General features: G+C 44.3%; 3 protein-coding genes across 4 annotated transcripts in view; 1 reads left to right on the top strand and 2 right to left on the bottom strand.

Moving 5' to 3' along the window:
• Window positions 1-814: 814 nt before the first annotated feature.
• Window positions 815-9225, bottom strand: pwwp2b (PWWP domain containing 2B). Of its 2 annotated transcripts, none has more exons than XM_070841547.1 (3): window positions 8954-9225; window positions 4967-6698; window positions 815-2731 (listed from the first exon to the last, which is right to left on the bottom strand). In XM_070841547.1, exons 1-2 carry the CDS (start codon window positions 9091-9093, stop codon window positions 4967-4969), a joined length of 1872 nt encoding a protein of 623 aa, XP_070697648.1. In that variant the 5' UTR covers window positions 9094-9225; the 3' UTR covers window positions 815-2731. The 2 variants fall into 2 exon arrangements, with proteins under 2 accessions (XP_070697648.1, XP_070697647.1); XM_070841546.1 differs by having other exon boundaries at window positions 4971-6698.
• A 741-nt stretch (window positions 9226-9966) lies between these two features.
• LOC139211171 (leucine-rich repeat-containing protein 27-like) lies at window positions 9967-16009 on the bottom strand. Its single transcript, XM_070841448.1, has 10 exons — window positions 15715-16009; window positions 15401-15531; window positions 15072-15130; window positions 14621-14773; window positions 13518-13740; window positions 12439-12579; window positions 11995-12100; window positions 11323-11405; window positions 10297-10417; window positions 9967-10191 (listed from the first exon to the last, which is right to left on the bottom strand). The coding sequence occupies exons 1-10, from the start codon at window positions 15937-15939 to the stop codon at window positions 10078-10080; spliced, it is 1356 nt and encodes a 451-aa protein (XP_070697549.1). The 5' UTR covers window positions 15940-16009; the 3' UTR covers window positions 9967-10077.
• A 1772-nt stretch (window positions 16010-17781) lies between these two features.
• Window positions 17782-26328, top strand: part of LOC139210947 (serine/threonine-protein kinase 32C-like) — a 76717-nt gene continuing 68170 nt past the window's right edge. Inside the window, exon 1 of the mRNA XM_070841163.1 lies at window positions 17782-17967. Within this exon, the coding sequence (XP_070697264.1) occupies window positions 17886-17967 (82 nt within the window). The 5' untranslated portion in view covers window positions 17782-17885. The remainder of the gene's footprint in view (window positions 17968-26328) is intronic.

The following is a 26328-nucleotide window of genomic DNA, read 5'->3' as shown; positions in this document are numbered from 1 at the left end:
ACTGTATTAAAAAGGACCACTGCAGCAATTTAGTGTTACACTCCCTGAAGATGGGAGAATGTGTGAGAGACAGCAGCAGAAGCAGCAGAGGCAAAGATATCCTGAGTTTTAGTCTCAGGCATGGAGCAAGGCCCTAAAATGCAGGATCCTACATTTCCCATGATGCCACGGGGTAGTATCTTTCCTTAGGCTGTACCTGGTAAACGCTCACTTCTTTAAAACTCCACAACAGCAGCGTTATAGACTTTTAGTTAAAAACAAATGCAGGCAGGAGACCCGACTAACATCTTATATATATATATGTATATATATTTTTTTTTAGAAAGCTTCCTCTGGAGTCACAGGAGACATGATGTAACTGTTCTCACAGGCTGAGGGTTACTCATGTGTAAAAGTGGCATTTCACCAATTCGACACCTTAAGTAATGAGATGTTTTCTGGTAAAACTGGTGAAAAACCCCTTTAAATCTGACAATAACATGCTGTGGGTTTTTAAAATTTTTTTTTCATAACTTGCAGGGTGAACTTCTTCTGTCGCGGTCATGTCGTGTCCCATCACCTGTCTATGCTCTCTCTCTCTCTCTCTCGTCAGTCGATCCACCTCGCGGGGATCGTGGCCCAGAATAGCCAGAAAAGCGCGCTGGCTTAGACGCTGCAAACTGAGCCCTGGTGTAGTGGGATATCCTGGTGTTTCTGACACACTATGTATTGGGCCACCCTAAGTCTATTGCTGGCGTACTAAATAGGGTGTGGGGGTATGAGACCACCTCCTCTGATCATCAGTGACAAAGTGACCCATTCACACCAGCACAGGTATTGCTTTATATTTTATTTTATGTACAGTACATGTAAAAAAGAAAACAAAAAAGTAGCCAATAACATTGACCAACGTGCGCAACAGTAGATAGCCATGTTGCTCATACACGGGAAAATCCTGACGGCCGTTTTCCCCTCTCAGGCGTACATACATTTAGACTCTCCCTCTCCTCGTTGTGTAAGGCTGCCTGGAAACTAGCCTGGCTTGACAGCAAACAGTCAAACGGCAGATTATCAATGTGGGAGGAGTGCATTATCCGCTCCTCTAATGAATACACTGCTCTCACTGACAATGAGCTAGTTTTCAGCCTCGATCTGAACAAAGTGTTCCCAGACAGGCGGAAAGGAGACGGGCTGGTCGGCTGAGCGTGACTGTGTGTGCAATCTTCGATACGTTTTTAATACAGAACGGGCTGCGCTTCACAGCCGCGCTTCTCTTGCCTTCGCCGCCCCCCCCCCCACTCCAACAGTCGAGCTTTCAACACAAAGGTCACTAAAGGTCAGCGCTGCAGTCTGCTTTTGCCAGATGACTCAATAACTGCAGGCTCCGACTAGTAGCGAGCTTTTCTTCAGCACACTCAGCAGTTGAATTCACAGTATTCTTACAGCGTGTTGTTTTTTTGTTTTTTTTTCTTTTTCTCCCAAAGTCACTCGTAAAGCTTTAACTGATAATGCATAAGGGGCTTTGACACGTATTCACCCATGTTTCTCCAGTGGAAATGTTAGACGTGGTATTTTTGTAGTGTGTGTGTGTGTGTGTGTACGGCAGATAAGCTGAGAGAGAAACACACCAAGTCAAATGCGAGAATACAGTGTACACAACCATCCGTGTCTGGTGTCCCCAAAATCGCACAATAAAATAAAACTTGAAAAAAAAATAAAAATAATAGTTTTTTTTTGTATCTCCAAGGCCAAAGATAGTCAACCACAAAGACTTCTGAACTCCCCTGCTGCCTATCAGGGCTGTATCTCGCAATAGTGTTTCAGACAGTGAGCATACAGCAGGCCACCAAGGTACAGATAAAGTGCTTTTTTTCTTAAACGTGACGCTTTAAATAAGTAAAGTGATGTAAGAATGGTTCTCAGGAAAAATAAGAGTTTAGAAGACAAGGAAGGAACGGGGGGGGGGGGTCTGACGTGACTCTCAAAGTTAAAAATGAAATGGAAGAGAGAAACAACATGATTCTGGAGAGGAACAGAGTTCAGTATAAACACATCCACAAATCCAACTAATGTCGTAGAAGGCTACGAGGATGGAACACTGGAACAGTCACTACTGTCTCTGGATGGAGCCGTTCACATTTTCAGAAGTAGGAGGACTCGGGGTAAGACTTTTTATGCCACGGGAAAATGTCTCGTGTCCAAAGGGGGGAGGGGGGCGGTGGTGTTGGCGGGGGCGGGGGCGGGGAGTCCTTTGGAGGTGCCACCGGCTTCCTCTGGCCGGACCACCGGGACCTCGCAGGTGAACACATCGGCGGCGAGGACCGCGACAACGACAGCAGCAGACCGGGAGGTTTTGCGAGATTGTAGTAGGAGGGTGGATCACAATAAACCATTACAGATAATAAATACATTTGGGTCCTTGTAGTGACGTTATTCGGCTCTATTGAAATATGATTAAATCTATAAAATAAAAAAAAGGAGGAATAGTTCAGTTCATAGTAGACCACGAGATGCCTGGCCTTTTTTTTTTTTTTTTTTTTTGCTCCCTTATCCAGTCTCAACCACACTCCACCTTGGCGGCCATTTTTCAACCAGCCTTGTGAAAAAGAAAAAAGAAAAAAAAAAAAAAAACGAACAAACGAAAAAACGGCATATAAATAGTAGCCGTGGCAACCTCACGTACTCCCTCCTGGGTCTTGATGACAGAGTGTGAGGAATCAGAAAAACCAGTCCTCCGGTCGGTCCTCAGCCTCTACACAAGAGAGAAAAAGAAGGGGGGAGGACAAGAAAGAGCACAGACACAGTGAACAAACAGGGCAGGTCATGTATCCGGTGTAGGGAATCTTGAACTGAGCTTACGAGGCTCGACACCGGCAGCGAGGTGGTTCTCAACATGTCACCTTAGTCAGCCTGAGATTATGGCGCACTGTGAAGTGAACGTCGGCTACTTTCCAGCCTGTTGCCACCTCGCTGTAGCTGACAGGGCAAGAAAAACGCTTCCTTTATGAGCTCTGGAAAAAGCACCAAATATAGGCTCTTCCTAACTCCTTACTGTGTATATTCCCAGCTACAAGCGACCTCTTTTTGGCTACAGAGCCCATAACAGAGTAAACAGAGGGGCTGGGAGCTGCCTGTCTGTCTCTCATATCACTCAAAGACAATATTTAACCTTGGAGTGTGTGTTGAGGACCTGCTGCTTGGCTACACAGGGAAAAGGCACTGGGAAACCAGGGGAACAAGCTTGGTGTAGCCACGGCACGGCAGCCTGTTTTTAACAGAAACAGGAAAACCTATTTTTAATGCACTTGAAGCAGACTAATACCTCTGAATAGCTTTCAGGGTACGGTCTATTTGCTGGGACTCACAGTCTGAAATTAGCTGTTTTAACAAGCCACTCCTGTTGACAGTCAGCAGTCCACAGCCCGTGCCTCGGTAAAGCCGCTATGAATGTTTGTTTTGCTGCTTTAAACACAGCGCCTCCTTCACGACATGAATGTAGCTTGGGTCCCGAGGCTGACGTGGCAGAACTATATGAGTATTTGTTTGCATAAGCAGGTTTTCACTCAGCTCACATTCCCCCCAACGTTTAACATGAACGCCGTCACATTAGATATGTTCAGGAAACCCAAGGATAGGGCTGGGCAATACGACCTGAACCCTCACACAATTCATGGTTACAATTACTCAGTGAATTTAGACCTTTACAAAACTTGTTCCCAAGATCCTCCGTCCTTGCAGTTAACGTCTAAACAATTCTATGTACTGACGACACTATGGATTATGACTGTTTGCATCGATCAAAATGAGAAACACCTTTATAGAATCTGATTCATGGAATGGCAGAGCACATCGGGGCTCTACGGTGACTCTGATGTCTCACACCTGGGCTGGAAAAACACACACTTGCTCAACTCAGATGTTAAAAAAAAAAAAAAAAAAAAAATCAGATTTCTCTCTCTCTCTTTACTCTAAAGAGCAGTGCCACAAACATTCAGGTAGCAGCTTCTCATCTTTAGCTGGTTAAAATAAAATGTCAGCAGCAGCAGGTCGCTCTTCTGTTAGTGGTTAATGCTGGAATGAATTTGGGATGAATTAAGTTGTATCGTGTTTCCAGGCTGCAGCTCCAGATTGTTAAGACTGCCGCTCAAAATGCTCCCTGGCTTTTGAGTATTGAGACTTCAGTTGCTTTTTAGAATTTGAACAGATCCAGTAAAAGGGATTTGAATAGATTCAGAGTGAAAAAGCAGGTTTGATACATGGTTCAGATAACATGCTATCAAATCTCAACCCCAACTGCAAAGCCTCACAAGAATTAAAAGATCAGTTCTCAGATCAAGCTGCCATTTCTTTTAAATGAGGCACAATGCATCCCTGCAGGTACAGAGTAAACCCTTTGTCTCATGACTCTCTGATAATCTCTTGGTCAAGTCTGTGTCTTATTTGCATGCTGTACGTTTAACAGCAAAGACTTTATCGCCATTTCTTCACAAAACAAAGCTGTGCCTTTTGATTTCTTGAATTCTTTTTAACATAACATACAGATCGCTATTGTCCAATAGCTTTGCTATGTATCGTGTCAACTGAAGCCAAAGCGTGCCTCGACATGGGATCTACTTTCTGTGCAAGCCCTTACATGCACCGGCGCCCTGCTGCAATTTCTCTGACATTTGGGCACGCTTAGTTAATCACTTCTAACCCTCCTAAAAACTACTCCTCTGTTTGAATGAATCAACACGAAGGACACAAGCACATGTTAATAATGATTGGTTGCTTGTTCGTAGGGTAACGGCGTTTCTTGTTGTGCTTTCAGGTGCAGTGAAGGGGTCGAAGACAAGGGCATAACTTAAATTAGGCTGGTGAAAGATTAATAATGTTGGCTTTGGTACATTTTCAATTCATTGCCCACCCCTGAAAGCAAAGGGACACACTTATCTAACATAGTAGATGTGATACAATCTCATGTGACATCAAACTGTTGTGAACTGACCTACGTGTCGCAGTGGGACAGCAGCGATGTAATCTCAGGGCCCATGTGGCCCACGGCCTTGGCGGCCTCCAGGATGGCTCTCCGGTACATCCCTTTCTTCTTGCGGTTGAAGCGGGACCTGAAGAACTCTCTGAAGGGTGATAGTTTGGCAACGGAGAGCTGGGAGGTGGTGGGTGAACCAAACCACGCCACCTTTGCCTGGGGCCACTGGGCCTCGCAACTGGCCGTCTCCTGTTTGCGGGTGCCGCTGATGCTGAGGACGCGTGCCGGCCACCAGGGGAAGCCGTGGATCTTCCCCCACACAATGTCGCCCACCGCCACGGCGTGACCCTCTTCTGTTACACACTTTGTCATGCTGCGGGTGTGGAGCCGCACTGTGAGCGGCGGCACCGTCTTGCAGTCGTCCCTCGAGGGCACAGAAGAGGAGGTTACCGACAGGTCTTCACCCGGGGCCAGATCGCACAGCTCCGGTGAGGTGCCGTCAGAGCTGAAGGACTTGGACTCATCCAGACTGTCGCTGCTGCAGACCGACAGGCTGGAAGAATCTGCTTTACGCTTACGGAAATTGATAAGAAGGGTGAGGTCGCTGTGACCTCTGTCCGCCTCCTCTCCTGAACTCCCTGACCACAACTCCAGAGAATTTTTGCCTTCCCCTGAGTCTTCCGAGTGGGGGAGGCAGGGACCGGGCACCCTGGGGCTTCGTCTCCTGGTGCCTCCTACAAGTTCTGCCTCATACTCGACCACACTCTCCTCGACCTCCCTCTGAGGGGGTCTCAAGCGGATCTTTGGAGACGGCAAGTCCTGACCCACAGTTGTAAAAGGCCTGGTTAGTTTGAGTTTGGGAATGGACACGGTGAGGCCAGACCTCGTGGCATCTAGAATGTGCCGTTGCTCCTTGGAGGGATCGGGGGGCATCTTGCCATTTTCTTCCACTCCATTCTGCACTAGCTGTTTGGGGCAGAATGGCTTGACTGAACCGTGGACTCTCGAGGGGATCTTCATGACCTCCCCCTTGCCCTGTGGAGTGCTGTAGGAGATCTTTATGACAGGACTGTGGGGGATAACGTCACCTCCGGGGAACTTCTCCCCTTCGACTTCTCCCCTTTTGTCTTTCCTGAGGCGCTTGCTGTCAAGGCTGGTGCCATTTTCACGTCTCTTAGTGTCCTTGGTTGCAACTACATCCTCTTTCCGCGACAGCTTGGAGGAGGGATCCTTATCGTCACCGTCATCGTCACTCTGTAGTGCATTCTCTTTTCTAGAATTCTTAGTGTTGCTTATGCCGTCTTTGCTGTCCTCGTCACTGTTCAGTGTGTTCTTGCACTTTTCACATAGTACCTGCCGTGGCCGCAGACGGATTGTACTCATGGTCATGCGGCCAGGCTCACGTGTTCTCCTCTTCTTTCTCTTGATTGGTCGCGGAGGGGGCTGAGGTACCCATTGGCTGTAGCTGTGGCGCACCCATAAGGGCTGAGGGAAGGGGGCTCCTTCAAAATAAGGAGGGTAAGGAGTCTGTCCAGCTGGCACTGGTGTGGGTACAGGGCAGGGAAGAGGTGCAGCAGCAGGTATGCTGCTTTCAGGGAGAGTGTTTTCATCCTTTGGTCTGTGTGAAGCCTGGCTGGGAGATTTGGAAACCGGCTCCTCACTCAGAACTTCTGGGATTTCACAAGCTGGTTTAGAAATCGGGCAGTCCCCGGGTTCTGCTGTGAAATCTGGTAGACAGAATAGCCCAGTCCTAAGATGAGAGAGAGAGAGAGAGAAAAATGATGTTATTAACGATGCTTCTCACTGAGCTTCATTTGAGTGTGACTGTGAAGCCAACACAAACATTCTTGTTACACATTACAGGCATTTTTTGAATTTTTTAGTTAAGCAATTTCCTCCATCAGAGCGATAGTGCAACGCCATGCTTGTATTTCACCATATCAGATAACTTAAGGCCTGTGGGACAGCACAAATCAAATACCTTGCTGTTTCAATTAGGCCAAGCAAGAGATCACCCAAAGCTGTTGAAAGCCTTTCCTATAAGTGGCTTATCGTAGGCTTTAAGTAGGAAAAACCATTTCACCATGTTGTTTTACTCTGACTGGTCACACTGACACCCCTCTCCCTGTCACCTGTATGCTGAAAATTCTTTACGTGTGGGGGTTGGGTAAGCAGCCAGGCGGTTATCTGTTCTGCTGCCTTAGGCTGCGAAAGCGGAGCAGTAGTATCACTGACTCTCTTTGAATGGTTTTGTGCGTTTATTTTTCTTATGCTTGGATCTGCAAACATGTCCAGAGAGGGCCCAACTGCCAAGGAGTCTTTGCGAGGTGGCTGGCACGCAACAGTAACATGGCTGTGTTGCTTTAGTCAGGAGACAGCAGACAAAGAGACTACAGGATGCCCAGGAACCCCCCCTCCCCAACATCTGACTGAACAAAAACAATCCCATGAATCACTCGGGATTCAGGGATGTAGGGAAGGAGCCAGGAGATTTCAGTTTGTTTTTGCATCCGTGTCTACTCAGGGCTTAAGTGTGGTGAGATTATTAATTAGTGCACATTTGGGGAGCCCGTTTTCCTCCCCAGGAGGAGAAACTGGCAGGCACCTCTGAATAGCAGTCTCTTGGTGAGGCTTGTTCCTCTCACCTTTTCATCAGTGCCCCTAAAGCAGCCGAATATTAGCCTTCACAGTGACTGACACGGCACAAACAGGGCTGCCTGTAACAGGAACACGCAGTGCTAGTTAAGCGCACAGTACAAGGACGGAGCATATGACCAGCCGCGATTCATCAGGCTGTTACCATCTCATATTGTGTACAGTGTAACTAGATGGAGAGATCTGCCTGAATGATAGGCCGAGACGATGACATAAAAACAATAAAAAAAAAAAACCTGTGGGAGACAATGACAGGAAATGTATTTCCATGAGCTGAAAAGGAAGAAGTAGTCAAATTTTGTCAGTGTCAAGGCCTGAAATGTAGGCCTATTTTAAGTTATTCCAGGGCCTGCCTTTTCCCATTTGGGTGGGTTATTTTCAGGGCAGCTTGAGCTCTCACATGAAAACTATCTAAGCATAGGGGCAAAGCTGGTCAGATTCGGATTCTGCTTGTCTATAAATAGTCTAAAGCCGGTGGCTTTTAAGGTGCACAGCACCAGGAGCGACACAATGCTTATACATTTGATACGCACCAGAAAGAGCAGATTAGACATGTCAAATTATACCTACATGCTTCTCTCATTTGAACAGGATTTGTGCTTTCTTGTTAAGGGACAAGAGAGGGCCTTTTCTGGTCAAACACAGAACCTAAGCTGATCACTGGATCCTTTCAGAAGCAGGTTTAAAAGAAAAAAAAAAAAAAAAAAAAAAGCATTACAGTTGTGATTCATTAAATCCCACATGTGTCTTTATTGGCATTTCCCATTGTTTCTACAGACCAAAAGAGACTGGATATGAAGGGCTATTCCTCACAACAGCAACTGTATTTCAGGTTATCTCAGCTGAAAACACTCCAAAAACTGGTCCACAATGCAACACCATCTGTATGTGTAAATGCATCCCAACATAATAGATATACAGCAGACAGTCCAGCCAAGGCCTACCCTTTTACTGAGAACGTTTTAGCTGCTCTTAGCTGTTTTTGATTAGGCTAACAATAAGCTACAGATGAACCCACTGACATTAGTTATTGTTCAAGAGAAGTTATGTGCCATCTGTGTGGACAGGACCACGACCTTCACATTCAGTCTTGCAGCAGAGTAAAACAACGTATCTGACCATATCATTGTGGGATATATGATAAAATCAGTTTGCCATTAGCCGACCAGCTAGCAGATAGCTAACCTGTCAGCTACAATAACCTGCGAGTCTTTTGTATGGAGGCCCAGTACAGCTAACGGCTAGCTAGCTCTGACTTGTTAGCATCAAAGGTAGATTAGCTGTTAGCATAGTTTAGCAAATTAATTTCAGAGATAAATGTGTAAAGAGAATAAACGAAATAACACTCACTTTTTGTTGCAATCGAGTAAAATCCCCGTGTAGCTCCTTTCTCGATAGGTCAGCGTCACCACCAGTGTATCGTTAACTATTTGATCGATAGTGACAGGTACCCGAGAGCCGGCCCGCAGCTCCTCGGCCACAGCCTCCATGTTTCCCGGCGTGAAGTGTCCGGCTCGGCGGTGCTCGATCCCGGCCAAGGGAGCCACGGTCGCGTCGGCCAAAGATCCGTCTCCCCTTCGCTATTGGAGCAGGAGGCTACACCAGGGCATAAAATGACGCCATCACCCCCACCAAGTCAATTACAACAGTACTGCCACCGCTGACATCACGCTCTCTGTGCTGGAGGAGCAGAAATCTCCCAAGACAAGGCCTACCCTTTCTGAGGCTCACTTTGACTTGTTTGATGCCATTCATTACTGCACTCTTCTACCTCCGGGATGCCTCCGTTGTTTTCACAGCGACAGGCTCATGGCGCTTTGCTCTGAACTTACACACACAGGAACATGGATGAAACACGGGTGCATTTTCTAATGTTTGACAAATGTGAGCTACACATGACCCGCGTTTAGACACTTATAACCAACATTACATCACAATTAAATGTTCCCAAATGCCCTTGAATTTCTTTAATTTGGCACTAGACTTGAACTACACCCTGCTGAGAATTAACCCACTGTTGATTTAAATACTATTCCTGTTGGGCTGAAATAAATTATTTACCTTTATTTCAAGCCTTATTTGATTTACATTGTGTGGTGGTAATTTAGTTGTTATAGTTGGAACATGATGCTCCTGCTGGTCTCTCTGGTGAGCCAGTGTAACATTTAATAACCAAATGGCTTCATTTCATACATATATTTAACACCTATTTTTGAGCACAAAGTGGTAATAAGGTAAGATAGATGCAAGATGTGACTAGTTTGTATCATGGAGATCATGTCTGCAGAGGTCCAAGACACAGAAAGAGAAAGAAAGAGCATTTCAAAAACACTTATTTACCCTTGTGATCTTTATTTCTGGGACATGGGCATTACAGTGCTCATTAATAAAAGGTATTAATCTTTACAATGGATTTAGAGTATGAATTTAATAAACCAGGACTCCGGGAGGAGAAAGGGGCCTTATAACCTCTGTCACTTGTAAAGGAAGCTCTGCCAGGTGTCTTCGGTGAAGATAGTGAAACAATTTTCAAGATCTCTTCCCTGGTTTCTCTTCCTCTCTAGAAGCCGGGACTGTAGCTTCCTCATCTGTCATTCAAAGCGGGAAGAAACACAACAAAACAAATTCAGATCAATAACCTTTCCGTTCAGTATAGATGGTTTGTGCGAATATTAATGAAGTGTAGGTCTGACCTCTTCCACATCTTGCTCGGCCGCTGCCATCTGCTCGGTGGTGCTGCCCCTGGGATTCCTGCGCCTCTGCTGCATCTTCTCAACACGGGCACGGATTTGCCGCTCCAGCTCACGGGCTGATCTGGAGGGACACACGGGTCAAAGGCCAAAATCTCATACCGAAGGACTGAATATTTAGCTGCTAAGTATGACCAGTGGTGTCATAGCCTCCATGTCTGATAGACAACTGATTAGAAATGCAAGCCTGCCACTGGCTGCTGAGCTCCTTAGTTAAGATTTAGTTTATCAATGAAAACAGAAAAGCTGCTCTATCTGATCTGGTTCATCTGTTTTGGGCCATAATGTTGTTCAAGAAGAACAAAAGAAACAGCTAATGGTGGGTGTACAGTCTTTCTTTGTCCACTAGGTGTCTCTAGTTTTCTACCCACTTGTAAAATCCTTTTCATTCCCACTCCAATATCCATTTTAAACAAATAAAACGCATAGACTCACACTACTTTCTATTGTTTATGGTTTAATGTAATTGATTGTGAGTCTTTCATGGATGTATGCTTTTTATGTTGTTTGTGAGCCTCCAACCTTAGACAATGATATAGGCATATAATCATGTGATAGACTATGATGTTTTTTGAATCTCCGAATCATGATTGTGGACCATACGTATACCATTTGGTGGATACGTTTATGCCTTCAGGTCAGGCCAAAGAGCTGCGGTCCCTGTGGATCAGGACGTTCTGTATTGTTGTTTTAGTTGTACACACCAAATGTCCAACATATTTCAGACACAGCACTGTATGTACAGCAGTATTTTCATCGGCCACGCTGGTGAGATGAGCGTTCGTACAATCCATTACTGACTTCCCTTATGAAATCTGTAACCACCAAAAGGAGGTAATGGAGATAAACCGGCGCAGTCAGGTTTTAGTGAGGGGTTTTTCAACCTTGAGACAAGTCAGTTGCTGATAATGTAAACAAGACTGAAGGTAGTGGTCATACTGACACAACAAACCCAGAGATTCCATTTACCTGGCCTCCTCACTCTCTGTGATGGACACGCTGGGCGTCTGATTCTGAGCAGTATCACTGCTATCTGGTTCTGTTTCTGCTTCCTGTAAAAGGACAGAGGAGGTGTTAATTATCTCATATAACAGAATGTTGTTCTACAGTGCGGCGCTTGTGTACATTTAGGATGATACAGCTGTTGTGACACATTCTACAAACACTGCTTACAGCTGCAGTTGCATAGCTGTAACCTAAAAGCCTCATTGTGTCAAAATAGTTAAATAGGGTTAGTTTTTACTACATGTCTCAGTGAATATGTACACTGATAATGCAAATACTGTGAGCTGATCTTCAGCTGTATACATGTAAAAGCTGACAAATAACTCTAAGCCATCCATCTGCATTGTTTACAGTTAGTGCACGCCTGCACACACACATCAGCTTTGATAGCTAATATGTGCTGCTGCTGCTGTGCGATCACCGATGCAGCACATCCCATCACAGGCACTGCCATCTGTTGCTGCTTTCAACAGCAACCTGAAATGTGATCTACTTGCACCAACATGTTTTATATTGTGGTGATTTCACGTGTATTGTTGTGGTACCCTGCCCAATGTGACAGAGGTGGTGCTCTACTGCCCCCTTGTGGGTGGCATGTTGACAGATGGAAATGTCGGTGATTTATTTTGCACATACCTGCTGTTTTCTTTGTCTTTCCTGCTTCTTCTGCTTGTGCTCGGACATTTTCTTCTCCTGTGTGCTCTTGGCTTGTGTACGCCACTTCCTTAGAGCCTCTTGGCTTCTATTGGAGAGTCAGACAGCAATGCACTGTAATATATCCATGTCAGGGAAAATGGCTCTTCAGCCATTGTCTCTAAATGGTTGCAAAGGGGTCTGCCAACATTGATTATTCCTTTTCTTTAAATGGTGGAACACAATATGGATCCCTGATACTGTTGGTGATTTGGGCAAATGCCATTTAGACACAACATTGCCCTGACTTATGAAACAACAATGTCTGGTCTGAATATTCTGGCAACTCCTCCAATGTAGTCTAATGGTATAAGTGCAGTTCAGGAGGACAGTCAGTAGGGTATTTAGTATATTGAACTGAAGCTTTTATAGCTGAAATCAACTTACTTTCTTCTCTGCTCAAGTATAGCTTGTTTCTCTTTCAGCTCTTTCATTGCAGCCTGTCTCCTCTCTTCTGGCCTCCTCCAGTGCTGAGTGTCAAACAGGGGGAGCTCTGGAATTATGCCGGCCTTGGTAGTTGCCTTTTTTCTGACAAATAAATTGCAATAAAATGTTTTTTTTTATTGCTCTCCTAAGCTCTGAGTCCCAGTGGAGACAGACTGGAAGAATTTATCAGTTGGTCTCCTCTGCGGAGAATATCATTAAAAACTGTTTTGCTGTCCTTTTCCAAGGCACCATGCCATATACTTGGCCTTCTTTCACAACTCCAAACCTAAGCACAAAAGTTACCTAAGCACAAAAGCACAATTTCACCTCCACCGTCCTGTTAGATAACAACACGTTTAAACTTCATTGTACAGTTAAAACTGATCCATGCCCAACAGATGTTATGTGCAATAATATGTGTGAGATATTTTTTAGGAATAGTCTGACACTTTCTGGAAAATATATTGCTTATCCAATTTCTGGCAGAGAGATGAGAATATCAATACCACTTTCATATTTGTCTGTTAAATATGAAGCTACAGCCAGTAGCCGGTTAGCTTAGCTAAGCATAAAGACTGGAAAGAGCGAGCTCAGTGAGTCCAGCGGCAACAAAATCCTCCAACCAGCATTTGGAAGCTCACTAATCAACATTTCAAATGTCGTTGGTTCAATCTGTTTAAAAAGCAAAGTGTAAAAACAACAATTTGCTGTTTTACAGGGGGTTAGATGTGAGTATTTCTTGGCAAGAATCAGCTTCCAGGTAACCAGCGGAGACTCCAGGAAGTTACTGGTTCCAACCAAGAAATGGTCTGGCATCATCTCCTGTAAAATTGTGAATTGCTGTTTTAATGAATTAAGCTTAGTTTAGCTTTAGCTTCACGTCAGTATTCAGATATGAGAGGGGTGTCTTTTCCTCTAACCCTTGGAAAAATCAAATGAACATATATCCCAAAATACCTACAACAAGGAAAAGCATTGTCTCTTACATTTACTTCAAAAATCTCATGTTGATTTCACCAAAACAGCTTTACTATACTTACCTTTTGGTAATAGGAGGATGGCGTGACTTGGGGCTTCTGTCACCCTGTGCTATTGAGCCCAGCTCTGCTTGGTCCAACAGGATCATCCTGTGTTTGAGTTCTCTGAACCTCTGCAGCTCGTCCTCATCCACTGACTCCTGCTCCTCCGTGCTGGACCCCATCAGCTCTGACAGCTGGAGCTTCTCCACCACTGGCAACTCTACCAATGAAACAACCATGGCAGCTAGCAGTGTGTGGTATAATGAGGCGATGGGGGGGGGGGCAATACTGGCAACAATCATTGCTGTCTACAGCTACATTGGCTGGTAAAAGCACATGATGATAAACGGTTGACTGTCAGGGATTACTGATAGAGTACGGAGTTCTTCTCCATCTGCAGCAAAGATATGCCAGCATTGTACCACCAAATCCACACAACCAGTAACAGCAGGTAAAATATTTCCTTCTTAGTGCAGAGCAGAATATGTGACAGCAAGTTTTTACTGGATTAAGAAAATAAGGTAACTTTTACCCTCATAGACTCCAACTGACTAAATAATCTACTCCATGTTGTTGCAGATGAAACAGGTTGATGACAATTCAATATGTAAATGAATGGTGTTTTTTAAAAATCTGCTAAATTTACACTGTGTGCCAATTAAACGAGAGGAGATTTCCCCCCCAGAGACCGGAACCCTGTCTTTGTAAATACCCTTGTAGGCAGGGAGATAAATGGTTTGATTGAGGGGTTTGGCTCTGCTCATTGTGCAGCAGCAGCCTCTCCTGTGGAGGGCTGTCTCGGGCTTCTCACAGTGATTACCTCCAGACAGTGCTTAGTGACACAGAGCTCCTGTTTAGAGCCCACAGGTTATCGATCATTTCCATCTGGCTAAAAATATTACAAAGCTGGAACAGTTGGGGGGGGTGAATAAAAGAGTCAGCCGAGTGGCACGTGCTGTCTCCAAGGCAACAGAAGTCACACCAGTGAAGTGGTACCAGGGCAAGGAGCTATTTTTGTGACCAGCCGTCCTATCTTTGACAAAAAAGAGCAGATGGCTAGGATGCACGTGCTTGCTGAACACCTTGCTGCTGCACCGTTCAAAGTTAAGGTGCCTTTGATTCACCTGGGGGGGTCCTCCTCATGCTAACTGGCCGCATAGCCATAACACTCCTGAGGTACTGGAGGATGCTCTGGAGCCCCTGGTTCACAATGTCTTGTGGAGGGAAAGTGATGGGGCAGTTCCTCAGGTTCAGGCCTTTGAGGGTGATCACATTGCCTGAGAAAGAAGGACAAACAAAGAGTCCCTTAGAACCACTGCATGGATACCGGTCACACTTTAGTCATTTAGCTTACACTCTTACCCAGAATCAACCTCCCATACTGTATATTCCTTGACTACCAATGTTAATGTCGTGTGCACGCTAGCAACAGTGTATTAGTCACAACAACTAAGAGGAAAGCAAAACACCTGAAACCGTATTGTGCATTGTTTCTATTAATAACTTCTAGTTCCATTCATCGCATGTAGTCTAGACCTAAATTTGGTGCCAGCGAGGTGACTGAACTCAACTCACCCAACTCTGGTGGAAGTTCTGAGATGGGATTTCCTTCCAGAAGTAAAGTTTTCAGAGATCTACATGAAGGGCATCACAGATTATTAGATGATTGCAAGGGCTACGTCCTGACCTAAAACACACGTATACTTAGTCCTGAACAGAACGTGAGGAAATTGTACAAAATGTGCCTTAGTCATAAAGAATCTCACGGTTGAAATTATGAGTTTGGATTAGATAGGTTTGAAGATAGATTTGAAATGTGACAAATAAACTGTGCTCCAATGGCGGCCGAGGGGTTTGGAAGCAATCAGCATACATACATAGCACCAGTTGCATTAGCAGCATACCTGTGCAGGCCAATTTCTACGGGGAGCGATTCAATTTGGTTATTTCTGAGGTCCAGCCACAGCAGGTTGGGCAAGCTGGTGAATGTTGAATCTGGGATACTGGATATCTGGTTGCCTTCAAGATATAAATACTGAAGATGACACAATGAGCAGTTTAGAATGAATAGACAATGTGGAAGAACAAATCCTAGTGACATGTATAAAACTGTTGGCCTAATGCTTTACTGGATGCATTGCTGTTTTTTTGCTTTACTTGAAAACCACTGCAGCATCTGGAGCTCTGGAGGGAGAGGCTGACAAGAGCACAAACTGACCTTTAATGTGCTGTTTTTCAAAATACTTTCTGCAACATGTTCCAGCTTGGTCCTGCTCAGACACAATGTCTCTGTTAAGTAATACTGAGCCAGCTCCTGGGGCTCAGCGTCCCCTGGCACAATGTGGGGGCTCTGTGGTTTGACAACACTGGTCCCAAAGACAAAGCGCAGCTGGGGGTCAGGAACCTCCTCCTCCTCCTCCTCCTCCTTTGAGGATGAAGACATGGCAGAAGTTGAGACGTTTACTGTACACAGAGCATAGCTGAGGGTGTTCGAGCGAGTTTTTGCGCTGGCATCTTCCTGCCTGTGTTTTTAAAAACAAGAAAGTTGGTGTTAACCATCACAGTCAGTGGCAGGTTTCGTCTAAAACAGCTAACAGAGTTATTACACCTGAGCAGGTGCTAGCTAGCGTTACTCATTGACTGCTGCTGCCTAACATAAGCTAACGTTAGCACGACAGTCTAAACAAGAGCTTAACGGGAATAAAAAAATAAAAAAAACATACTCGTAACCTGTCAACGCGACTCAGTGTCTTCTTAAAATAAACATTTCATGAAAAGGAAAATACAGAGAGAAGAGAAAAATGTCGTGCTAACTTCTCGCTACCACCTCAAGAGTTGGACGTCGTAACCATGGCAACGAGTTCAACACAAACTACGGCAGCTGTCCGTGTGCAAACAGGACGAACTGCGCGCACAGCGTGTCATCTGAGCTTTGGCTCACATTAAGATATTATAAAGCGCACTGATGCGCTGTAAATGTGAGCAGGTCCAGTGCCGGAGCCATTATTAGAGATGTCTCACTTTATTGTAAATGAGCAGCAACAAGAGCAACTAACGCTTTAGTGTGCATGTTGAAGACAAAGCGTTAAATCCTTTTTTCCCCCTCAGTGATCCGGCACCACCCATCCATGTCCAGACGAGGCTGTGCAAAGATTCACTGGGGTCTGAGAGGATGGCGCCGCTTCTCTACTGGTGACCAGCGATGGGAGAAAGCCCAGTGAGCGGTGAGCGGTGCTGGCTTCACCTGCACGGGCTGCTCTTCAAGTGCTCATGTGCACCACAGCCTGTGACACGGAGATACGTCGACTACAGTCACTGACCAGCAACTGTCACACTACTCTCAACCAGTCAAGGCAGCCACAACACCAGCAAGCAGCTTCCGGTTATCACTTTCAACATAAAAGTCTCCCTGACAAACGTTTATAGTAGGCAAGAATTACATTTTCTCCTATACTTGGAAGTTACTTATTTCAGTAAATCATAAATATAACTGCCATTAAAATGCCTTTTATTTATGATATGGGATTGCTTTAGATTGCTGCTGGGGAGGAAAATCCACCTTTATAGTCAATGATGCCACGAGTTTAATAATTATTAGGAAATGAGACTGTTCTTAAGAAAATATTTTAGTAATTGCACTTATGAACATTTTTGATAACTTCCCTTTTCTTTCACGAAATTTCCCAAGTTTTATTATAAGAAAATGTTTTGTTTTTTTTAAAATCATTTGCCAATAAAGGCTTTTAGTGATATTTTTTTTTGTCAAGACTGCAATTCAACGACTGGTATATTAAGTATGTATATCAGATTGTTTTGATGCATATTGATAATCTAAACAGACCGAATTAGACATTAAAGTGCCCTATTTTAATTGATCAGTTATTAATCCCTAGTCACCCTGCAGCCACAAGTTCTCCTACTGATCCACATGCCACTTCCTCTCGTTGTTGAGCTGTACCAAGCTTTTATTTTTAAGTCAAAATTGCACCACTTCCTGTTTTGTTTTAATCTAAGCACGTGTAACTTGACGCAGCTCTGACTCGCAGCCCCGACAAACAGAAGTCTGCCAGGCTCCGGAAGACAACTGAACATCACCACCACCGAGTGATTATTTCATTCAGCTCCAACTCCAGCACACCGAGCAGTCTTTGTTTTCTAGAAGACATCCCACAGTCCTGCTGCACTTTGCTCTCCCTTTGGCTCACAAAGACTTTTTTTTCTCAGTCGCGTGGCTGAAATTTTCGTTAGAATAAAGAGCGGATAATTAAAGCGAAATACCGGACAGGGTTTGGGTGAAATGCATGGTTATGATCACTGTCTTCTGAGGAGGGTGTCCAACACAGAGCTGTAGTTTCTCTCCAAGGGGCGAGGAATGCAATCTGAGCATCAATGTTTCACTGGGGCAAGTGGAAGAAGAGGATGGGAGCCAATAGTTCTTCAAAGAGACCAGTTTTCGACGAAAAGGAAGATGGTAAGTGCTGGAAAAGTAAAAGCTCAAGGCGGCAGCCAGGAGTCAGTTGTGTTTGTCTGTGTTTCCTTTATATATTTGTGTATTTCAGCACCAGCCTGTGGTGTTGACGTGGAGTTGATGCTGACTTGTCAAAGTTTCTACCAGGAATTTAAATGTTGACAGAAGGACACTGTTGCTGTTTTAAACTGGATGTTTTTGTGTTTGTGTCTCCAACTTCCCACTAATAGACACCTAATGACTGCCTGTGTTTTATTAAGGCTGCAGCTAAAGGTGATGAGCTTCACTATCGATTAATCGATTAGTTGTTGTGTCTATAAAATGTCCATCAGTGTTTCCCAAAGTCCTTAAATCTCTTGTTTTGTCCACAACCCAAAGATATTCAGTTCACTGCCACAGAGGAGTAAAGATACTAGAAGATATTGACATTTAAGAAGCTGGATTTCTTTTCCTTAAAATAAAATAAAATAAACATCACTCAGACCGATTAATCGATTATCAAAATAGCTGGAGAATGATTTAATAGTTGACAGCTAATCGATTCATCAATGAATCATTGCAGCTCTGCCCAGAGACGATTTAAAAGGCAGCAAAGTGCCCTTAAGTAGTATTTTCCTCACACCCAGCGACGCCTACATGACACACAGTGAAGAGCACGACAGCGTTTTAAGTTTCCTCTTCCAGTGAGCGTCGGTGTGCAGATGAGTCGACCATCTCTGTCGCCGGGCACAAAGTGCAGCGTCGCCGCTCAGCCGCAGCAGAGGAAACATAACTGCTGCTCACGCTGTGGGAAAATACGTGGATGCCTGAATGAACCCTTTGAAATAGTGGGGGCTATTTGAAGACAGATAGTTAATTGCGTAATTAAGACAAGATTAGTGTCATGCATGGAAGCAATGTTAATTCATGATATCTTGTCAGCGTATGGGAAATAAGCCTCTTGGAAGTGCACCCAATAAGCTCAGCGCTGGATCACAGTGATAGACTACAGAAATCCAGTGCTGCTACGGAGACATCATGCGCCGGCCAAGTTCCAGGCAAAACTTGAGTAAATGAGGTCATTTCTCTGCAGGGAGGTGGTCATATGGCCTCTATGACTGTGTGTGTGTGTGTGTGTGTGTTTAGCACAAGCTTCTAAATACAAGGATAACCCATTTAAGCCTCCAGCTTTTTGTCAACAGCCTCCAAGAAAAGTGTCCAGTTCTAATTCAGGTTACTATGAAGGGGAGTGGTTGTTGGGGAGAACAGGAGCAGCCCTGAGTGGTGTGTTCTCACTCTTACACTGTGGTTCATGTATTAAGCTTTAGACGGATGTTCCCGGTGCTGCTCACATGTTTGTGACTGTGGCTGTTTTGAGTGATTAAAGGAGAAGCTCGGAGGCTCAGGGCTGAACCTGTCAAGGCTGAGATGGTGAGCAGAGAGAGAGAGAGAGAGGGGGGGGGTCTTTATTACCAGACAGATGCCGGTTTCCACGACTCCCCATCGCCGATATGAGGCAGGTGCCACTTATGTATGACCCACGAAACACTACTGATGGCTGCTGTGCATCAGTTTCCGAGTCAGTGCGGTCGCATCCTCGCAGTCATCACACCTGCCTTTATCGTGATCACGGATGTGCCTAGCAACTAATTCTCCCGTCGACTGAGCGTGAATTAAATTTCCGTCGACTTGTCTGTAAGTGGGTGATGAAGGCGTGCTGGTCAGCTGAATGCGGCTAGCAGCAGGTGAGCGTCCTCGGGCCTGTACTGAATGGGGTTCTAGATCGACGTACAGCCAAACTGTGCTGGTTTCACAAGATCACCTTTGTCCCACTTTGTTAACATCCAGGCATTAGCTGCCACGTCAGGCAACCACTGTCCCATGTTACATATTAACCATTAGTTCAACCAACTAGTCTTTCGTGCCGACTAGGAGGAGTAGCTACGTTCAATCGACAAGTCGACTAATCACGCACATCCCTAATCATGACTTTAGTCCACTCTGTTCTTTGTTGTGTTGGTTGTAAATTACACTGTGTGTCCCCCCGAGTAATGAAGCAGTCGTCTGCCGAACACGTAGTGATCAGTAGGTACGGAGCAAAGAGGGTGGAGACAATAGTTACATTAGTGTGATCACCTTGACCATTTGTGAAGCGCTGATTCTGCACTGTTTACAGTCGGTGGTAAAGCAGCTGCTTCTCTTTTACCCCGTTTATCTTTCAAAGAGCTGCAGAGCGCTGATAACACGCTGAGCAAACCCTGGTGCACTTCATCGTGGATGCTGACTTAGACTTTAGATGTCTCTTGCTGCCTGTCAGGTCTCTTAGAAACAGCAACTCGTGGCTTCTTGGAAACCGGCGCATGGGGCCTACATTAGGCAGTAATATCAGAGCGGCGTTTGGCTCAAAAGGCCGCAGACATAATCAAGCGGTCAGGTTGATGTCCAAGCGTAGCTGCCAAAAGGGCTTTTTTGGCTCATAGTTTGATTAGCAGAGGAAGGCTGTGGAATTGATTGAGGTGCACATCCTGCGTCTTTCTGCACTGCTTTACTCCCCGGAAGCTCTTTGACAACAGCATTCTGGGTGAGAAATGAGTAAAAGGCAGCCGTGGATAAATAGCGGTTGAGACTTGTTTTCATGTCTTTAATCTTCACCCGAGAGAAGTCTCCTCTCTTTCTCTTTGGCTGCTAAATCGGTGAACAAGGCTCGTTTCTGATGTGGTGGACTGATCCGAGGCCGGCGCTGGTACAGTGACCACTTCCTTTAAAACCACAACGTGTCATTTTTTGCTCTTCAGTTTTGGTGAGGATCGAGGTGATCGGATGTCATGTGTCATGTGTAGTGAGCTGTGACGGTGCTGGTAGGTAGATTTAGCCACGTTTGGACAGAGTCAGGCTAGATTTGTATTTATGACACAGACATGGGAGTGATACACCCACTGCCCACTGCCCTGCATGTTTGAGATGTTTCCCTGCTCCACCACACCTGGGCAAGGTTTGGGAAACACTGATACAGATAACAGTACTAATACTACCACTAAAAATATTTTAGTATTTATAGTTATATATATAGTTTACAAAGTGTTTTGACAGGCAAAGCAGAACAGCAGCAGCAGAGAGCCAAACAGTGAGGCCAAAGAAAAGCTAGGATTAAGATAAAGTTAAAACAATGAGGAAAAAAAACAGTAGAGAGAAAGCAGGAGGAAATAATAGCATAAAAACATGAAATAACAATAAAAACATTGAAGAATGTGAATGGAAATAGTAAAAGCAGTATTAAAGAAGCCATAAAAGACAAAGAAAGAGACGTCACATAACAGCAAAAAAAGGGTTTTAGCAGCTTTTGCTCTAAGAGGAGTCACTGATTGTACGAGCTTTTTCTCCTCAGATATGTGACACAAACGTAAATCTTCTCATCTAACTGTAGGTGAGAAAGCAAATACCCACAAAAATGTCGAATTTTTTCCTTTCAGATGAAGCAACGTCTAGGAGCCAAACTTCAAAGTGAAGATTCTCCCCTCTCACACTGTTTAATCTGGATGAGTTTTAGAGGAACGGTGATGCAGTATTTCACAAGACAGCGAAACAAACTTGTGTTGCAGCTCTTATGATCATGTCCATATTATTAGACGATTGGTGCTTGAATAGAAACATTTGCTGCTCTTTTTCGTGGCATCACTTTGGGCTTTTTTTTACTTCTGCTGTGTATTCTCAATATTTCTAAAAATTGAATAGACAAAATAACAAATCAATCAGTTGGGAAACTATTAACCAATAAAGAAACAATCATTGATTTCAGCCTCATTGTAAATGAGTTTCTCCACAATAGGCTGTCTGGTTGAACCGTAAGCCAGCTCCAGACAAAGGAGCACCCCGGTCCTGCCAAGTCTTTCTGAAAGAGGGCACTTGTTGTGAGTGTGCTACAGTATTCAGAAGATGGTGCACACTTGACAGATGCCTGCTTTAATTGAGCATGAGCACGGACTTGGTGTACTTGTTATTTTGCTCCAAAGGATTTCCAGAGTATTCAGATTGTGTTTTTGCTGATTGTGCGTGCAGAAGCTGCAGGTAATTGTGTTGTCTGTTTATTGCGTTGTTACACTGATGTGTGCATTTGATCATCCTCGTTGAGCCAAAGGCAAATTTCCACTTCTGTGGACGATAGATTTGTGTTCTTTATGTGTGTGTGTGTGTGTGTGTGTGCCTGAATGTCTGAGTGTGTGCATGACGGCTCTTCCCGTCAAAGATAACTGTGTGAGGCACTGAAAGCAGATTTAGTGGAGGATAAAGATAGACGCGGGGAGAGATGGCTGATTACTCGCACTGAATACTGAGGCTCTCACTTTCTTTCATCTCTGTTACATTCTCTCAATTTCTCTCTTTATTCAACTTCATGGCTGCCTGCAGCTACTGGCCCCTTGCCACAGCAGAGGGCCGCCATAATTGGCCTTAGCAGTGACACAATAAATGGGGAATACTGTCCTGGTCGTATTGCGCTATCATCTGATATCAGAGCGCGGCCACAGTTCAGAACGTTGAGTATTTCCCTCGTAGCAACTTAAAGCTTGTAATGATTAACTTTATAGCAGCAGATCATTTCCATAGTACCAAACTCCAAATATGAACAACTATGTGGTGTTGCAGGGCTCAGTGATTTGAATTGCTATTTTTCTGACCAATATTGCAAATTATATTGTGATTGCGTTCTATTAATGAAACCGCAGGCTTTTATTTGTGGTCTACGTAGCATAATTGCAAACTTAACATCTTTAAAATCAAATAAAACTGGTAAGTGAACAAAAGTCACAAGGCTGTACTAAAAGGTTCACGCTGACATTTGAATTACAATTTGGGCCTCGGCGTACGGCACAGCGGGGCACGCCACTCCATTTCCATCGTGATTTTCTGGAAACAAATCCTAGATCAACTACCCCTTAAATAAAGCAACACTATTTCTGCACAGTTAGCACCCAAGTTAACCTTTTGAAAACAGGGGGGGAAGGTACACGGTCTTAAAGAGGCTGTAGCGGGCTCAGTTTCAAAGCTAGAATAACCTTATGGAAATCATATTAATCTAAATGGCCTAGGGCATCCATTGGTAACAGCCATATGAGCCTAGCTTGTTGCCAAAGTGGTTAAATAACGTTCCAAGTCAGGCTAAATTTTGGTGAGGAAAAAACTAGAATAGCCAGTTAGTTATTGTGTTAGTGTTAATATACTGTAGGCCTGTGGAGGTGACAAGCATGACAGTCAGCAAAGAAACCAATGCACCAGTGCACTGGGGAAATATTTCTGCTCTACAAAATCAGCTTTGCACTCTGCTCATGAAGAAGAGCAAAACTCCAAAACTAAAACATGTAAATAATCCAAATAACCTCGGGAGTGTTAAGATATCAGAATTGTTTTGTGTCTTTATCAAATCTGATGAAACAACATGCTTCTACTTGAGCCGAGGAGAATTCAACTCTGCATGAACGTGTTTGAGACGACACACAGCCGTTAGCTGCCAGTGTACGTATGACTTAGGAAACTCAAAGAGCTTTTACCGTGCTAATTCATCCAGCTCGCGTCTGTTTGCATGAATGGGGAGAAAAGCAGCTGCAACCTAAAAACCGACATAAAAATGACATGCCTGATGGCTAATCCAGGTCAACTTTAACAGTGACTTGAAGCTCAGTTGTTTTCCAGATTGTGTTAGTGAAAAAAACTTTCAGCACAGCCCTAAAAATCCACACGTTGACTGCTAAAACTTTGCAGTTGAAGAGCAGGAGTCGCTGAAAGAGTTGAAGCTGAAGTAGCATTAAAATACCCCTGAAAAGAGCTTCACTTTAGTTGTAATAACTATGAAGTTGAAGCATCAATTCAAACGTGAGCCAGGAGTGAAGCTGAAGCATCCAGTGGAGCCGTGAGTGCTCTTCACTTCACTCTCAGCACACAGTTTTTCTTCTTCTCGTTTAGTTGAAGTTCAAGCGCTGACGGGAGTCGAAATATCGGTGGACGTGTGGTTGATAAGGTGAGCCGGAAGTGGCAGTTGAAGTGGAAAAAAGCCATAAATAATTCATGCCGGTTCAAGTGTATGAGCTGAAAGAAAATGTTGGTTAAAGCGTCGGCTCGAGTGTAAGCACCGAAAGCAGTCGGAGTAAATTGTGCATGAACAGTTTGCTTTCGTTCAAAGGTGAAGACCTGTGACTTCAAAGTGTTGCTAAGCCTTAAAAGGAGTCGAGAGGTCAGATGGCGTGTAATCACTGAAAGCAGATGACCTCTTAAAATAGAAGAAATATAAAAAAAACAAAACGCTGTAGCTCTCAGTTGCCGTGTAAGTAACTGTCAAGAGTTTATTGCAGTTGACTTGTTACTGCAGGATTGTCCTTGTCTTCTTTAGAAAGATGGAGCAATTTAGCTCACATGCATTAAGATAGTACATTAAAGGTATACATTTCTCAGTCATATTTAATGTGGTGTTATATTTATATTTAACAGCCGTATAGTTGGTAGTAATGACAACCAGCCGGTATGTTTTCACATCCTACTGACTGCACCCTCTGCCACTGTTGTCAGCGTTGCGAGAGGCTTTTTCACAGCAGACATTTTGACTTGTGATAGCAGGAAAAGCTCAGGTGTTACTAATCACGTTAATGACGCCTCTGTTCTGTTAAAAGCTTTTTAATAACTAGTTACAGTGTGGCAGTGAGCCAGCGCGCACAGCACCAGGACCCTGAATCTGAAGCAGCTCTTTATTATTTACACCTGTGTCTTTCCTACTGTGGCATGCCTTCATATCGTAAAGTGTGTGTGTGGGGGGGGGTTATCACTTTTTTCCCCAGCTGCCTGCTTTTTCATTTGAAAACAAATGTTTTCCTCCACATAAAATACTCAGAAAAGCAGTTCACAGTGCCTCATGAGGACTTTTCGTCCGTGTCTCTGGTCTTATGTAACCTTGTTTGCTTCAGGTCCCGTGCAGGTGGTGACAGTTGTAGCAGCTCTGGTGCCAGAGCGAAGGAGTCTTCAAAGAGATGAACTCAGCTTGATGCTGAGGTGACAACAGAGGGAAGAAAGGTCGCTCTTGCTTGTTGAGGTGTGTGTGTGTCTGTGTGTGTGTGTGTGCAGGGAGGAAGGGCTTAGGATGGGGGTAATGCAATTGAAGTGGGCTTAGTAGGGCGGCGGAGTGTCTGTGTGGATTTTGTCACACCTGCTGATTGTTTTGTCTTCCCTTTCTGCTGCTTTTGTCACCGCGTTTGCAATTTCCTGACCTCTCCCAAGTGTCTTTGAGCGGTCGATGAGCTTTATTGGTGTCCATAAATCTGCTTGTTTTTGCCACTGGAACTGATAAAAGGAGCATCTAATAAAGCAAATAAAAAAAACTGTTATCTGTAGGCATATTTGCAGCAGTAGTAAGGTTAGTTCAGTGTTTGGCTCCCTGATCGTGCCGTTCTTTGATGGAGAGATGTTTTACTGCTTTTAGCCCACATTCACTTCATTCCCGCTGCTTCAATTACTGAACTAGATTCATGACAGACGGAAGAGACGTCGCACTCTCGCCTAGCCAATTCCAGAGGGAAAGCTGAATGAAACTGTAAGTACATTTTCATTGTGCCCATGCTCTGGCAACCTCGTAGAAAGTGAGGAGGATCGGAGAGGATCAAGACTCAGATCCCAAATCACAAAGTCAACACAAGTTGCCTGACAGACTGACAGATGTAAACTCTCTGTAGTTTGTAATCCCATGCATTACACAGGGTGTGTGTGTGTGTGTGTGTGTGTGTGTGTGTGTGTGTGTGTGTGTGTGTGTGTGGTATCTGACTGTGTGCAGTGTAGTGAGACAAACCCTGCGTTCCTACGTTTAATTCAGCAGCCAGCCCAGATATTATTGCCCAAGGAAACCAATTATAAGCAGTTTCCTGATAATCTCAGCGTCCCTGCATTGTTTCTGTGTCAAAATTGTTTAAATTTTCAAGGACAGTAGCTTGGCGGTGTGTTTTTCCTCAAAGGTTGTGTGTACAGGCTTTACCTTTTTTTTGTTTCTTATTGAGCTTAATTAAAAAAAAGTTACAGGGGGATTAAATGTTCGCTAAGCCCCTTTAATTACTGTTGCTAAGCTTGTCAGTCTTCTTTTTATTCTTGCGTGGCACAAATACAAATTTTCAACAATAATGGTGGAAGCTGTAACACTCTAAATTCAACGGGTCGTTGATTTCAGAAAGAGGAGCAGCTGAAATGACTTAGTGACTCGGCTGAAACTGTGCTAGCTAACTAAACTAACTCATGTTTTCTGAAAATGCTGCCTCTGGTGTACACTGTAATGTTTCACACTAACTTGGATGGATTAATACATACTAATACATAAATGATATCTAAAGCTGCACATCCCAGACAAAAAAAATAAATAGC

Source organism: Pempheris klunzingeri, chromosome 12 (assembly GCF_042242105.1).
Source record: "Pempheris klunzingeri isolate RE-2024b chromosome 12, fPemKlu1.hap1, whole genome shotgun sequence".
Classification (NCBI taxonomy): domain Eukaryota; kingdom Metazoa; phylum Chordata; class Actinopteri; order Acropomatiformes; family Pempheridae; genus Pempheris; species Pempheris klunzingeri.
Note: the sequence above shows the minus strand (reverse complement) of the source record. Positions and strands in the feature narration are given on the sequence as shown.

Excerpts from the sequence above, each read along its gene's own strand:
- LOC139211171 (XM_070841448.1), bottom strand. The coding sequence starts at position 15,939 with ATGTCTTCATCCTCAAAGGAGGAGGAGGAGGAGGAGGAGGTTCCTGAC. Across the intron at positions 12,101-12,438 it reads ATACTTGAGCAGAGAAGAAA|AAGCCAAGAGGCTCTAAGGA; the intron begins GTAAGTTGATTT and ends ACTCTCCAATAG. Across the intron at positions 10,192-10,296 it reads CCGAGCAAGATGTGGAAGAG|ATGAGGAAGCTACAGTCCCG; the intron begins GTCAGACCTACA and ends TTTGAATGACAG.
- pwwp2b (XM_070841546.1), bottom strand. The coding sequence starts at position 9,093 with ATGGAGGCTGTGGCCGAGGAGCTGCGGGCCGGCTCTCGGGTACCTGTC. Across the intron at positions 6,699-8,953 it reads TTACTCGATTGCAACAAAAA|GACTGGGCTATTCTGTCTAC; the intron begins GTGAGTGTTATT and ends CTCTCATCTTAG.